The sequence below is a fragment of the Limulus polyphemus genome, unplaced genomic scaffold (assembly GCF_000517525.1).
Source record: "Limulus polyphemus unplaced genomic scaffold, Limulus_polyphemus-2.1.2 Scaffold1351, whole genome shotgun sequence".
NCBI classification, from domain to species: domain Eukaryota; kingdom Metazoa; phylum Arthropoda; class Merostomata; order Xiphosura; family Limulidae; genus Limulus; species Limulus polyphemus.
In genome coordinates, this window is record NW_013666961.1 from 148,926 (window position 1) to 166,123 (window position 17,198).

Here is a 17,198-nt window from a genome sequence, read left to right on the forward strand (position 1 = left end):
TCCATTAAAAGATAAGTTCTCTATCATTTTTTCAATTCATAAATGCACACTTGCATTGCCTACTAAGAAAGTTAGTACCGGTAGTCATAGGGTTAAATAGTAAGCAGTGATGAAAAAAAAAATTCCATTTATTTGTAAAATTAATCTTGTAATTTGTTTTCCCTCTTAGCACTCTTCACAATGATTTTTTGTTCATTGTGCATAATTTGATTTCTCCAAGAATACAATATTTTCAAATCTTTTTTCTTAAAGCAAAAGCTTACAAATAATGTTATTACAGTATTTGATTTTTAGGCTGTAAAAAGACGCATATTTAATTTTTATGTTATCAGAGTTTAGGCTACTTAGAAGGAAAAAAAAATTCATTGTTGGCTGCCATATTATTTGTTTGAATGACATTCTTGAAAGTATACAGTTCTGTTGTGAGAAAAAGATAATTCTTTCATATGTTTTAATATTTTTGTGCATATTTAATTGTTCTTATCTGTATTTCTGTGTATATATTGATTTCAAATGATACCAGAGACAAACAGTAAATAGTTAATTGTTTTTTTAAGACTCATAATGTAGGTAAATTAATATGCAGAATTATGCAAGTTCATATATAATTCTACATAGTAAGTATTTAAATTCAGCACCATATTGTTCGGTGGTTACCAGGATAAATAGATAAACTGACAGTAATAGAAGCAAAGTGAAAGTATGTGTATGGTAGACAGCATGTGTTGTTGGATGATGGTAATGAAAATCTACACACAACTGTAAATTACTAATTAAAAAGGCAACAACTTTACAATAACATACTCATTTCGTATAACTTTTCACATATTTTTGTAGCAAACAAGAGCACCTTTTATATAACTGATAGAAAAACTACGATGTCTATTGATACTAGAAACTAATATTGTTCAAGTTACAGTAAAATAATAAACTATTATGGGTTGAGAAATTTTGAAAAGTTTTAAATCAAGAAGAGAAGTTTTTGGTGTACATACCGTTCTTGTTCTGAAAAAGAAGAGAATCTTTATAGTCTTGTCTTCATAAAGTAAGTTCATTTGCTACATTTTAACCCTAGTTACATCTTTTAATGGGTTAGAGAAAATCTTTGTGGATATTTCTTTCAAACCTTGACTTTGGCTTATAGACTTACGACATGCCTAATGTTCCCACCAAAAAAGCTACTCCAGAAGAACTTGTTCGAGTTACCAAACCTGTTACACTGGCAACAGCAAAAGCAGTTGCTGCAGGAAACAGTGGGAAACAGGATGAAGTAATTGTTGCTGCAAATATGGGAAGAAAGGCTCTGTTTGATCTGTTGACAGTATCAAAGGTACGTTGTAGTTAGAGGGAGATTTTAGTGTTTATATATTACAACTGGTGTACAAGAAACACAACCTAAGCTTTAAAAATTCATGTGGCTTGTTTTACTGTCTACATGTTTATGATACATCGTATGGTTTATGGTCATGTGTAGAGATCTATGATACATCGTGTGTTTTATGTTCATGTGTAGAGATGTTTTAGGCTTGTTTTACTGTCTACATGTTTATGATACATCGTATGGTTTCTGTTCATGTGTAGAGATCTATGATATATCATGTGTAGAGATGTATGATACATCGTGTGTTTTATGTTCATGTGTAGAGATGTATGATACATCGTGTGTTTTATGTTCATGTGTAGAGATGTATGATACATCGTATTTTTTATGTTAATGTGTAGATATCTGTGATACATCGTGTTTTTATGTTAATGTGTAGATATCTGTGATACATCGTATTTTTTATGTTAATGTGTAGATATCTTTGATACATCGTGTTTTTATGTTAATGTGTAGATATCTGTGATACATCATGTTTTTTATGTTAATGTGTAGATATCTGTGATACATCGTGTTTTTTGTGTTAATGTGTAGATATCTATGATACATCATGTTTTTTATGTTAATGTGTAGATATCTGTGATACATCATGTGGTTTGTGTTCATGTGTAGAGATGTATGATACATCATGTGGTTAATGCATAGATGCCCGTGATACATCATATGGGTTGTGTTAATGTGTAGAGATGTTATGATACATCTTACGGATTATATTTGGTCAGACTATTCATTCATCTTACACTGAGTTATAGTAAAGTAATGATCCTTGATCTTTTTAGCACAGAAAAATACAATAAAAGTAATAACATTTTAGGTTGCTGTAGGTACATGTTTTGTTGTTGTTCTTTTGGTCTTATTATGGTCAGGTTATTGTTTATAGTTGACGTTAAAGACACATTTTGTTGTTGTTTTTTTTTTTTTGGCTCTTATTATGGTCAGGTTATTGTTTATAGTTGACTTTAAAGACACGTTATGTTGTTCTTATTATGGTTAGGTTATTGTTTATAGTTGACTTTAAAGACACGTTTTGTTGTTTTTATTATGGTCAAGTTGTTGTTTATAGCTGACTTTAAAGACATGTTTTGTTGTTCTTATTATGGTCAGGTTGTTGTTTATAGTTGACTTTAAAGACATGTTTTGTTCTTATTATGGTCAGGTTGTTGTTTATAGTTGACTTTAAAGAACTACTTCATTAATTATCACAATAGTTTTTATTTCATTTTAATTATTTTGGCATTTGAATGCTTGAAGTTCTTAATAGGAAATAAAATGGGTGTAAGGAATGAAGTATCACTTACTCAAAACCTTGTATCATAAACTGTGAATGCATCAAGTCCTCACGTCTCACATGTGGTGTATATTACAGTATGATTCAATTCTACGTTTAAGGTGGCACAATTTTTTTTTTTGAGTGAAAACCAAAAGTTAAGAATGCAGCTTTAAAAGATAATAAAAATCATTGAAAACCACCCTTTGTGGATACATAATTGATATGTTTACACTTGTATCAAGAAATTCAGATTATGCTATATTTTGATTAAAACATTTTGCAACAAGCAGGGCCGGATTAAGGTACGTGGAGGCCCTGAGGCAAATATCCTTATGGAGGCCCTTTCAAATATAAGAAATAAAAAAATAACTTTATTGTATTAAAAATGAACATTCAAATATAAGAAATAAATATAAAAATCGAATATTGCAATATTCATAAATAATGTTAACAAAATATTTATGGGGGCCCTGAGGCAGCTGCCTTATTTGCCTCATGGTTAATCCAGCATTGGCAACAAGGTATCAGATTCTCAGCTGATGTATGGTCATTTAAAAGAACATAAGAGCTTTTCGTATTACTTATCTTGCTAACTAATATACTTTTCTCCAGTACTGGTTCTGGTTCTTGTCAAACAAAACCAGTTGGAGGAACATCAAAAGAAAAAACTTTTGTTTTTGCAGAAAAGCAGTTTGAATCACTTAATTAATCAGCAATTGATTATTTTAAGAAATAACTAAGTTTTGTACTATAGCAACCAGAATTTGGTGGCCACCCTCCTTATATATAAATATGATAAATCAGTAAACTGCAAAACTATATTTTTGTCTTACAGATAGCAGCTTACACAGCAGAAAGTCAAGATGTCAGAATACGAATCATAGAATCAAGCCGCAACTGTGCTTTAAATTACAGGGAACTGTTGATGTTAGTTCATCATGTTAGTATTCTGTTTATTGTCACTGTTTATTTAATATATTGAGTTTTGTTAATAATATATTCATAATGTTTATAGAAATAACATTTTAACTTCTTCAGTTTATATATATATTTTTAAGTATTGTTGGTGTCAAATAGAAATTAACAAGTGATATGTACACTTAAACTTGCCCTTTTTTATGCATATATTTTTCTAATTGTCAGTTACTGTTTCACTTCAAGCAGTTAGCATCTTTATTGATTGTAAGACAAGTTTTGTTGTAGTTATCATTAAGAACTTCTGATCAAAAGTGAGTTAACTGCAGAGATTAGAACTAAGAATAAAAAATGTAACAAAAATGATTTGAGACATAATTATAACAATCTCTCTAAAAATACTTAATGTCATTAATCAGTATACCAGAAAATTAAACCCTATAATGATCAGATTACATTGGAACATCAGTTGTGGCAGTAATTTGAGTTCAAGGAATTAAGTGCACTTTATCTGAATAATTTTTACATGCTAACAATGTTCAAAATATACTTTACTAGGGTGTCGAGCATACAACCTTTGGGTCAATTGTGGTTGCCTGCAATAAACTGTAGTTGTTTGTACATTAATGAACAAGATAGTTGACTAATAAAAGTTACAAACTTGGTGTTACATTGTCTTAAATGTAATATTACCCAAGAAAGCTCATTAGTTGATAGAAAATTGTGATTTTATCGAGGAACTTCATGAGTAGAACATGACTCCTTTATCTTCATCATACTTCAACCATGGATGGCCACCTTGCCAGGAACATTTTTTAGCATTTATTTTGATAGTATTTACAGTTGGTCTCTCTTTTTGAAGACTTCATGCCTACATTCTATTGATCACTTGTCTTTGACACAAAGTTGAAACAAAGATTGCTTAGCCATTCCAGATACACAACTTGTGCCGAAAATGGTATTTAAGTCTAATGTACAAAAACATGTACAAGATGGAAATTAATGTGGCATTCTATTATTGGTCATAAGTCAATATAGTACTTAGGACATATAAATATAGACTAGATGTCTAAACTACAGTGGGATCAGGCTGTATTGTGGTTGTCTTATGGATAACATAGTAGTCCTTTGATTTGACCAGTGATAATTTCAGTTGTCTCAAACAACAGGAAAACATATATTTTGAACACTGTGCTAATGCAGTGGTGCGACATCACAGATACCAGCCATGGCAGTGCGTTTAGCACCAATGTATTTAGTTCACCACGAATTCCTGACCGTTCAGTGGTGTAATGCCATTGTGGGAAGACTTATAGCTGGAAGAATATAGAAAGCTTTTGTAAAGAAAAATATTCAGTTGTCAAACTATTGAACAATGTTGAGCCAATGAACATTTCAATGTTTTCCATGGAAGAAGAAACATTCACACAACAGAGCATTGAGAACAGCAGAGGACTCTGAAACTGCACTTCAAACCAATTTGAAGCAATACCTCCATTCCTGAAGTTATAAAAGATGCCTTCTGACTCACACATGAAAAAAATAAAACCATTGTATTGAAGCCAGATGTATATCATAGCAGCAATGATAAAGAAAGATGCACCATGAATCAATGGTTGATTTTATGAAATGTAGCTGAAGAAACTGGTATCACAGAAATCCAATTTAGCCTCATACATGACAAGCCAATTTATGCTTCTCCGATGGACTTGTATTCCTTTAATAACTGTTGTCATGGAAACTTATAGCTGTGTAAGTGGAGGGTCTTGAGAAAGTTTGTGGAGATACTTGGTATGAGTGTGGCTTTGCTATTTGAAATCCACATACAGTGGAAGGTCTTTGGAAAGTTTGTCAAGATACATGGTCTAAGTATGGCTTTACTATTCAAAATCCATGTACTAAGCCAACAATGTAAAATGATCTTCATAAATGTAATATAAATTCAAACACTATTTTATAAATTTTAACCAAAAATATTTAATGAAACTAATTATACAGAAAATCACTTAAAGAGCTTACCAATACATGAACCATATAATAATTTGTACTTGTAGCAGTAAACATCCAGCTCCATCAAGTGGTGACTTATAGAAACAAAAGCATGTTAAATACCTGGAGGTTTACACGGATGTTCTATCACTGTCTCTTAAAGTAAGTGTGACCCAGGTAAAAACCTCCGAAACAATTTTACTAAAACATGAAAACTGATTTCTTGTGTGTAACAATGTAACTTTATTTAATTCAGCATCAAGAATAAGTGATGTTCGTCACACATAACTGTTCTGTCATTAGAAATGGTTGATTGTTTTTTTGGTAAAATATTAATCAGCAGAGTATACATTGTATTCACCATCTTGACTCTTCAAGAAACATTTAATCACATAGAAGGTAATCTTACATATTTGTGACTGAAATACTTTACAATTAAGAAATATAAATAGATAGATTACTTTTTCTTTTAATTAGGTAATTCAAAGACCTACCCAGGAAGGTAAGCAACAGTTAATCAGCATATCAAGAAAAATTGCCCAATGTGTTTCTGAGGTTGTGTGTGGAGCCGAAACCCTGAAAGGTTGGTTGTTCTGTGAGGGGTTATACTTGTTATACAAAAAATATTTTAAAGTTTCTCTTTTAGCTTCTTGTGTGTTTTATTGCCTACAACTGTTGAAATAAGAATTTTGGGTCATGCAAAGTGTATAATTTGTATAAAAATCTATCTTGCTATTCCAGGTAAAACTTTAATACATATTTCTTTTTTTTGAAAAATTCTAAATCGCTTCTTTAATTAGTCTTTTGAAATGTTTTTTTTTGTATTTTAGACATTCCACAGTTTCTTTAAGTTTTTTTTTCAGTTCTGACATTAAAGCTTTTCATTAAAACTTTTCCATTTCACTTAAGAGCTGTAACAAATTATACTTTTTCAAAATAAAAGAAATTATATTGTAATTGTGTTTTTTTCTAATCTATCTTAACATTTGTCACTCCAAACACTTTTTAAATAGCTTTCCTTCTTTGATTTGGTTGAACTGATAAAATATAAATAAGTTAGTAGAATTATTTGACAGAAATTCACAGAGAAGTGTCTTCCAGTTGTGAACAAAATGCCCTTTTGTTTCATTAACATACAAAAAACCTTGGTGAAATGTGGCCAATGTATATTTGATGCTGCTCAGTAAATGCTAAGTGTAGTTTAACTTTCTCACTAGAATGGCCATTAACCATAAAACCCTTGGACAAACCATTCATAACCTTTAATCAAAACTAGTTAGTATTATTCTCAGACTTTGTGTGATGTTTGAAAAACAAGGATAAAAGAAACAGTTGTATGTTAGAAATAAACATTTTTAAATATGAAGATGTTTTTATCAGTATGTTGGAACTGCCTATACTCATCTGGTCACAAATTCATATTTTTATGTAATGCAAGATTATTGTTTTTCATCTTATATCTGTGAAACTGAGTGCTAGCTGGACAGTTTCAGACTAAAACTAAGAACTTACATGAATCAAAGTATTGGTGACTTTCATGTAGAAATGCAGGGATTGTGCTGAAGTTTGTCAGTTTCATGGTTTCATTAAGATATTTGTACCATGGTGTTTGGTACATTGGAAGCTATTTAATATTACACATGAGAATTTGTACTAGAATTGCCATAAGATGTAACAGATAATCCCCACATGGATTTTTTTCATATTTATCATTTATATTATAAACATGTATATATATATATATATAGGTTTTTATACATATTTTTAAACTTCCAGGTAGTGACTGGTTTGATCCGGATGATCCAACAGTAATAGCTGAAACCGAGTTGCTTGGAGCAGCCTCATCTATTGATGCAGCTGCCTAAAAAACTTTCTTTTCTTAAACCTAGAAAACAAAGTGTCAAGGTTTGTGATTTTTTTATTATCCCATAAGGTTTTGTGTATAGAAATATGTTTATTTGGGTTCACTGAGGATTTCACTCTGTTGTACAGTTCAAGAAGAAATTGGAATCCTTTGCTGAAAGATATGTTTGATATTCTTGGTTGTTGCATTTTTTTCAACCAGAAATCAGACATATGCTTATAGAGGAGGAGAGTATCTTCTAACGAAGTCTGTAAACTTTGTAGTAGAGAGTAGGAAACCTTTAGTATTTTCAAGATCACAATATTAAATAAAGTTTAAATTGTGACATTAATGGAACATAAACAATATTAATGTTTAGTAGTTAGTCTTTTTGTTATTAAGAGTGTTTTGTTACAGTACCTTCTTGATGAATATGTTCATGTAGGTACCTTCTTAAAGAACACATTCATGTATGTACCTTCTTGATAAACATGTTCATTTAGGTACCTTCTTCATAAACATGTTCATGTAGATATTCATGTCAAAACATTCTTGGTTGTAAAAGAAATGTAATTAAGAATGAAACTATTTAAAAATTCATATGTTGTTTGAATTATCATATTTAAGTTTATGAAAATGTTATTTTGAGGATTTTATTCATACAGGCAAGTGCACTAGTATTCTCTGACTAACTCAGCAGCAGTCAACTTTGTCAATCTTTTGGACTCACTTCAAATGTTTAAAATTACGTTATTCTTAACATCACTGTGGTAGGCATTTAGGTGTTGGTGAAAAAGAAGGTTGATTAAATTGCTATTGATGCCGACAGTTTAAGTTCAACCATTCTCAGACATGGTTTTGTTTTTGCTATTCCTAAACAAAAAAAATAGTAGTTTGGGGTAGAATTGGATAAAAACTGGTTGTGACATCTTTTATGTTAGTTTTTCCAATAAAATATAGTTTAGAAATGTCAGAGTGTTGATACAAACAGGAGAAATGGTGACAGAAAAGAATGCTTAATATTTATCAAATGTATTTTATGTGATTTATGCAAAGTAATATTTAAATACTGTCACTATTTTTGTAATAAATATTTCAAAGTATGTAAGAAATTGAATAGAGTTGTTTTAAACATTTTTTTAACAACAAGTAAAAGCTTGGAATGGTCTATTCTTTCATTTGAGTGTGTCTGTGGGCCAGACTAGTTTTGGAAAACATTTAAATGCACCATTTCAATTTTTGATACCTCACTACTATTAAGGCTTGGTTTGGTCTGAAGTTTCATTTGGTGGTAGTGTCCAGGGTCATTGATGAGGAGTGGAATTCTCAGAAACTTGTTTAAACACAACTCTATTCAATTATGTACCAGCTACCTAGTGTTGGCTAAAAATACGAAGAATTAAATTGTGGTGGAATGTTACAAGTTCTTCAAATACCTATAGAATGATATGTTTCTTTTTTGTGAGTGTAAAACACTTAAATACACCATTTCAATATGTAAGAAATGTTTCTTATCTGGCAATTACATTTTTAGGTCGTCAAAACAACTGGTGAATTTACAATTTTATTCCTCATCAACTGATTACACTTTTATTCCCCATCAACTGATTTACGCTTTTATTCCCCATCAACTGATTTACGCTTTTATTCCCCATCAACTGTTTTACACTTTTATTCCCCATCAACTGAAATGAAGTAGTTGATAGATGTTAGTCAGAAATTTGTAACCAGTTTCACATGGGTTTGCTTTAATTATGTTACCAATGGTGTGGGGGCAGAATCAGAGATACATACAGAATGATATATATTTACAGCTTTTTTATAAATTTCACTTAAGTGTGGGTGGGAAAACAATTTTTTCCATCTCTACATAACACAGATCACTTGTATTTCTCTACAAAAGGCCTACTTGTGTTTTCAGGAATCTAATAAAGAAATGAACTTTGATGAATTGATCCTTGAAGCAGCAAAGTCGATTGCAGAAGCAACATCTATCCTTGTGAAAGCAGCTTCTGCAGCCCAGAAGGAGCTGTTAGATTCTGGCATGGTACGTTAAAAGATGTTGTAAATCTGGCAGAGAAGTTCCTGATGTTTCAGAAATTTACAAACGGGCTTTAAGTTCAGTTATTTTTAATTTAGTTTTAGTTTTAAAACTATGAATGAAGTGAAAGTACCATGTTTGATTATTTTTCTTTTAGTCATAATTGTTTATGATATCTTGCAAACACTTCTTGTAGAATAGAAATTACAGAATAATTAACAGAAAACTTTTTATCATCTTGAATTATTTGTAGTTAATGGCTAGTGTTTTAATATAATTATTTTTAGTTACTGGCTAGTATTAACATAATTATTTTTAGTTACTGCCTAATGTTGTAATATCATTATTTTTAGTTAATGGCTAGTAGTTGTAATATAATATTTTTAGTTAATGGCTAGTGTTTAATATAATTATTTTAGTTAGTGGCTAGTGTTTTAATATAATTATTTTTGGTTAGTGGCTAGTGTTTTAATATAATTATTTTTAGTTAGTGGCTAATGTTGTAATATAATTATTACTAACATTCTAGATTGGATCTCATCCCTTGTATACATCTGATGATGGACAGTGGTCAGAAGGGCTTGTTTCTGCAGTAAGTATCTGTGATTGTCTTATCACGTTTGGACACCAGGTTTTTGAAAATACAAACACGTAATAAATATGAGCATAACAGTATAAAATGAAAAGATTTTTTGTTTTTTGTAGGTTGAAATACTGGTCGTTTTTAATGGAAGGTCGTGAACAAGCTGTACTAGTAACATGTCACAAGTGCAGAATTGATCAAATCCTGGAAAGTTGTGGAACCCTTTGAAATTTTATTTTCAAGGCCTTTAATTTTATAACAGAAGTTGTATGGAATTTAAAAGGAGGATTAGTTGTCTCAATTATTTGTAATTCACAGTAAAATTTTATCTTAAACATTTGCCTTCAAGCATTTGTCATGCATTCCATTTTGTTCTAAGTAGATACACGTTTTTTAAATATTATAATAATAACTTCCACAGTTTGGAGAAGAATTTTACTGAAAAAAGTACAGGCTGTTTTAAAAATATTTTTCTATGATATTTATTCACAAAATAAGTTTAAGTGTTACCTTCATAGGTAATTAATCCTAAATCTGAATTAATTTATGCCTTGAGTTCAATTTAACACACACACACTGTGTCAGGTTTCTAGTTTTCATACCTGAAAAAAATGTTTAAAAGAACTGTAATAGTTTTGGGGGTGGGGGAATTAGTTTTATTTCTTTGGGTAAGGCCAGGTGGGTAGGGTGCTCGACTCGCAATCTGCGGGTTTGAATCCCCATTCCACCAAACATGCTCACCCTTTCAGTCGTGGGAGCATTATAATGTTACTGTCAATCCCACTATTTGTTGGTAAAAGAGTAGCGAGAGAGTTGGTGGTGGGTGATGATGATTAGCTGCCTTCCCTCTAGTCTTACACTGCTAAATTAGAGATGACTAGCACAAATAGCCCTCGTGTAGCTTTGCACAAAATTCATAACAAATAAACAAATTCTGGGTAAAAAAATATTAAAGTTCAACAAGTGTGAACTTGTTTTTAATGAAAGATTCTTAATTAGACTTGCACTTAGCACAGTTAGCACATTGTGTAGCTTTGTGTTTAACAAAAAAATAAGCACTTGTTTCATTTTGAGAGTAAAACCAAAGACTGTTTTAAAACTTGGTTATTATGCATTTGTTTTATTTATAGTGTTATATTATGATGAAGTTTGAACTTAATCTCCATATTTTATAAACTTAAACTACATTGTTAGAGTTTACAGTTGGAGTTAAACTACATTGTTAGTTTACAGTTGGAGAAGCTCATCTTTTTAAGCTCGTTTTCAATTTTGCCGGTTATCGAGAAAAAATTAATAAAATGTTACGTGTTTGCATGTAAATACATATGTTTTTGAATATATAATAGCCTTAATAATCATTTAGAATTACAGAATGAAAATGTAAGGATAAATAGTAACTTGGCATATAAAACTGTTCATAACTTTCATCTTAACTCCATGTAAAAAGATTTATTTTCTTTGATATGTTATACTTTCGAAATGAGACAAGCTGAAATGTTTCTTCCTTTATTTTTCAGGCACATCTCGTTGCTGCTGCTACTCATAGCCTTGTTGAGGCTGCTAATGCACACGTACAGGGTCATGCCACAGAAGAGAAGTTGATTTCATCTGCAAAACAAGTTGCAAGTTCCACTGCACAGCTGCTTGTAGCTTGTAAAGTTAAAGCAGATCCTGAATCTCAGGCTATGAAGCGTCTCCAGGTAAAGACATTCAAATGTTCAAGTAGTCTTCTCTTGAAGTTTTCTAAAAATGCTGCAGTTAGATCTATTTTTTCTATCTTTCAAAATACAATTTAATAATAAAGGTTTTGATGGTGATACCACTATACCTGCTAGATGTAAAAAATATGTCCCAGTATGCTTCAGATTACTTGGTTCTTTTTGTAAGAGAATTGTTTGTATGAGCAGCACATCCAAGATTAAAGAAATACTATTAGCCTTCAGATTTTTCATCAAGTTTCTTTATGAAATACTGAGAAAGTACTTTGGTGTTTGTTGATAAGTTTTTGTCATAATTAAGAGGTATTAAAGTATCTGTTTTTAATTAGCTCGTGTAAATATATCACTATGGTGTTCGTGACAGTGATTTATGTTTAATTTTTTTAGTCACTAAAAATTAGTAAGTGAAAAAGAGAACTTTGCTGCAACATGACTGTACAAACCATTTCTGAAAAAGTCTAGTTTGGCTAAGATAAAAGTTCTAATAAATGTATGTTTTAGGGATGTATATTAAAAATTGCTGTGAAATTTTCAAATTAAGCTAATATTATGAAGTATAGCTTTTATTTACCTAATAATTCAAGATGTATAGTTAATGTGGTACTTGCATCATTATAGAATGCTGGAAATGCAGTAAAAAGGGCTACAGATAATCTGGTCCGTGCAGCTCAAAAATCAATTGAAAATGATGAAGAAAGGAGTCTGATTATAAACAAAAGAATGGTTGGTGGTATTGCCCAAGAAATTATTGCAAGAGAAGAAATTCTACGCAAAGAGAGAGAGCTAGAGGAAGCAAGGGAACGTTTGGCAGCTCTTCGTAAAGCAAAGTATGGGAACAAAGCTCCTGATGAATATCAAGGTTACGGTTCTCCATAAGGTTGTCAGTGGAGCTATAGAAGAATAAGATGCATTTATGAAACACATATCTAACTAACAGATGGTTGATCTCTCAAACACTTGTGTGATGGAGACGAGTCATTTTAAAGATAACTAAAAGTAGTATTGCTTTTTTTCAATAGAAGTTTAAAACTGTAGTGTGTGTGTGTGTGTTTTGTTTAAAAGTGTGTCTTAATTTGGTATTTTTTTTTTATTATTGATTTTGAATATTGGACAAATTAGTGATTTACATATCAAATTTAAAATCTGTGGTAAAGAAAGAAAATATTTGTAAAGCTCTAACCATGACATATTTTTTGTAAACCGTAAGTTTCTAATAGCTGTATGATGAAGTGCAACGATCCCAGGTTTATCATCTTTTTATTTTAAATGGTGCTCTAGTTACATACTCTTAAATATAGTGGGTAAGATGTAAAACATATAGGTGGTGCTTTTCTAGAAAAAGACCTTATGCTGTATAAAGGCTTATACTTAGTATTTTATTAACTTAAATATCTTCATTTGGGGAAATGGCTCTTCAGCTGTCTGTTCAGGTAATGCCGTACAGTGCTTCCACTTTGACTCAAGTCTGTCCTGAAGTTTTCTACGATAAGTATAAGAAGTTTAGTAAGGCTCAAGCTGGAGCTAACAAAAATAACTCTAGAATATTTAATTTACACTTCATTAAACATATACATCTGTTGTGATTAGAATAGTTTATATCGAGTGATGTATGCTTAATAGAATGTCAGGAACTTATATCTGATATTTTTTCATTTAGTATATATATATTTTGGTTTAAAAATGAAATTTTCAAGTGACTCTATGGCAGTTCAAAATGGGCTCAAAGTAGTTCTAATTTTGTTAACTGAAACATCTTTTTGACTGTAACCAGGTGTGGAATAAGTCTCACTTTCTACTGAATCATGATTCTTTCTCGTTACTAACAAAAATATTCAAACATTTAGTTTTTATCGTTCTGGAAAATTGTTGGTAAATTATAGACATTACAGTTATCCAATAAGTTGAACAGAATACAATAGCCTGTAACTATATGTAAACATAGCTCAGATATATTATTTTAAGCTTAATACGTATAAAGAAAAGATTAAGTTTTGATGTTAGACGTGTGCTAAAGGAAACTAATTGTTGTTTGTGTGGGAAAATTAAAATTATTTCTCTAAAAGTGGTAGCTATTGTGATAAATTTGTGAGCTCCTTTAATCATAAAAATTTTACGAATTTAAATGTTTAATTCAAACATAGTAAAACTGTATTAAGGTTAATATTATTCTATAAACATTAATAATGAAATTGGTCCATAAATGAAATCAAACTTTTAACTTCTTATTTATTAGCATTTCTCTGCGTAAAACAACTTGTTTTGAAGACAGAAGTAATGTTTATTAATCTCTGGTTTGTGAGAATATATATATTATCATAAACTAACGTCTTTAAACAGATGTACAAATCTCCAGGTATCTAAAGAGTCAAATGCTTCCTCCTTTAATTTGGAACTTGTGTGTAGATATTTTATAGTTTGGAAGGTTGTTTTGGATTGTTAACAGTGGACAAGGGTTGTTCTAGAATTTACTAGGAGGAGAATTGTATTGTTACTATATTAGTTTATCAGCTGTGTTAAGTAGATTTGTTGATACTGTGTTATAACTTCCAAACACAAAGTCTAGTAAAAAGCTAATAGAATAGAAAACGTGTGCCAACTTGTAATAAAATGTTTATGAGCTTAGATGTAGAAATATTTTTTTGAATTTAAACATTAATCCTTCTGGATGTTCTCTCTTACACATTGTTTTTTTTTGTTTTGTTTTTGTACACATTATCTTGGAACTATAATACAAGAATTGGGCCTTATAATTCAGTTATAGCTTTAAGTAAAATTGACTACTAATTAATGTAAAATAATTTAGATTACTGTAGTATATTTCAAATTGAAAAGTGCCATCTATTGGGAATAGGATTTATAAGAATTGAATTATCAAAAAGAGGTACATTTAGAATTCACTTTTTTTTTAGTAGGATCATCTGAGAAGGGAACCATAAAAGTAATTTTTATGTTCAAAATGTTAAGTAAATTATTGGGATATTCTGATCTTTCTTACATACATGATTAGAACATATATTAGTTGCATGTTATTGTGAATTATTGGAACGTCCACTAAATTAAATACTTTACGGATCTTTCTTGGATTTTGTTTTACTCAAACTATATTCCCATACTTATCATGAATGAGAAAGAACTGTAGTTAGATTTATATAAAAAATCTCAAAAATGAATTTCTTATAAAACATCATATAATTGATGGTATATTTTAATATTCAGACGTGGAAAATGTTTTCACTGCCATGGTTTTTGAAACCCGTTTTGAAGTAATCGGTACAGCTGCCTAGTTATGTGATGTTTTTGTAGTATTAACTAGATAAAAGTTTTTGTTTGTTACGGTAGTATGATTTACATTTTGATACAAAAGGCAGCTCAGAACTTGTAAATCTTTCAAAGTAAAAAATATATATATTTTATAAAAACATTTATATACTGATAAGTGATACAAAGATGTACTGGTATAAAAGAAATGTCTTCTGTGAACATATTGCTTTGTTTCCAAATTAGAGAAATTTATTTTGAATTAGATTTTTTTTGCAGCTAATAGTTGAAGAAAATTCAAGAGAAGCCTTTTCTTACCCATTTTGAGTCTTTATGTTTTAGATTTTTCTAAATTTACAAAATTCAAATTTAGAGCTTTAATTTATTCAAATAATTGAAAATAATGTTAACACTGATCAGATTTATTTTTGCCAATGTTTAAAAAGCTGAAAATCAGAAAAGTCTGTTGGGTATTTTACAATTTTTAATTTTGGCTCAATTCTGTTTTCCACAAACTTCTTCATTGGAGTATGTACATGTATAATTGCATTATAGCATAAAGAAATTATAAGCTCTGAACAATAGTCTAATCTTTTTTGATGCTCGAGAAGTTTTTGTGATCAAAAGTTTTTGCAGAACTTCACTCTTCTGTCCAAAGTATAGGACAAAAACTTGTGATTTTGTGTAAAGAATTAATATTTCTCTTTTGTTATTTCAACAATTAAGAAGAGTACAGAGTTCAGTGATACATCTCTAATACCATATGTTAATCTGACATATAATAACACACTTTGATCGTGGGAAAAGTCCTGTTCATTAAGTGGATTGGAAAGTAATAAAAAACGGCAAATCTGCACTTCCTTAAAGCATCATATAAGTAAATAGGTTTTTAAAAAAATTTTTAAGATACTTTATATAATTTGAGTTCCTTTGTGGGAATGAGAATTTTTCACAAATTCTTAATAAAATTTATTTTTCTTCACTTACACATAATCAAAATATGATACTGATGAAAAATGTAATAAAATTACTTTCAAAAAATATAAATATAATAATGTTTCTGTATGTTATTTATTATGTAAAGCTTATGTGATGCACAAAGTACCATTTAAACATTTTGGCCAATCAGGAAAATGCTGGAAGATTAAACACATGATTTTATCATAATATTGCTATTACTGTTTTTATTAATTAATTTATTTCAATTACTTTGTGTTTGTTCTCAATTATTTAGAATAACTACTATTTTGGTAAATAATATTACGATTAGTAAAAGTCTTCTACTCTGAAGGTTACAAAAAGAACAAACTAAACATTTATATACAGTTAAGTGCATGAACTTTTTCTGCTACAAAGAAATGTTAAATATTGTTATAAGCTATCAATTAAAACTTAAATTTCAGTTTTTTGTTCAATTAGTTACTGTTATACGTAATGAATTGTATTTTCTAACAAACAATAGAAGGTCAATTTTTTTTCCAAGTAAAATGTGAAAATTTCTTTTTCTTTGAATTTATGAAGTTCTTTCAAACAAGAATTGGTGTAATTCAGTAAAAATAAATAGGTATTCAAACTTTTGCTTTGCATGTAATATATATTTGTTTAAACCTTCAAGTTTTTAAATATTTTAACTTAGATTTTGCCACAGTAAAGTGCTTGAAAGCTTTGAAGTTTAAATAAACATCAGTAGTGTTTAGTATACTAACTTAAAATCTCCTTTTTTTTGTTTTTGTACTACAAGTACAAACATGAACCTACACTTTATTTGTTACTGTGTGTCTTTTGTCCATTGAATTAATATAATATTTAAAAAGTAAAACTGTGATGCTCTGGTTGCTTGAGAAATTGAAAAAAAAAGTCAATTATTCTAAAACAAAATTAAATTTATTGTGTGAATAATAAGATTATTTTGAATGTTAGTTTATTTTGTAATTAGAATAAGTTAGTCTAACAAGTAATTTACTGTTTGATTGATTAATGTAACTTTAATGTGTAAGAAAATAAAATTTTAACCTCAGTTTACATTAGTGACTGAAATTATTGTTAAAGCTTTTTTATCCTTTTGTGTGAGAAATTTGAATTTCATTTCTTATGGAAGTTTAAGATAAATATATCTAATCTGTTAAGACTATTGCTTCAGATACAGCAATTGATATTCCATAAAGAAAAAGAATTTCTTGGGTGTAATCGATATGTAGTA

The 17,198-nt window shown here is 29.7% G+C and overlaps 1 protein-coding gene across 1 annotated transcript in view; it reads left to right on the top strand.

Moving 5' to 3' along the window:
• The window catches only part of LOC106463224 (talin-1-like), a 97,403-nt gene extending 80,658 nt beyond the window's left edge, over positions 1 to 16,745 (top strand). Inside the window, 9 exon segments of the mRNA XM_022390665.1 lie at positions 1,145 to 1,330; positions 3,487 to 3,591; positions 6,033 to 6,138; positions 7,332 to 7,417; positions 7,419 to 7,460; positions 9,320 to 9,445; positions 9,969 to 10,031; positions 11,540 to 11,722; positions 12,359 to 16,745. Coding sequence (XP_022246373.1) covers positions 1,145 to 1,330; positions 3,487 to 3,591; positions 6,033 to 6,138; positions 7,332 to 7,417; positions 7,419 to 7,460; positions 9,320 to 9,445; positions 9,969 to 10,031; positions 11,540 to 11,722; positions 12,359 to 12,616 — 1,155 coding nt within the window. The 3' untranslated portion in view covers positions 12,617 to 16,745.
• The last annotated feature ends 453 nt before the right edge of the window (positions 16,746 to 17,198 follow it).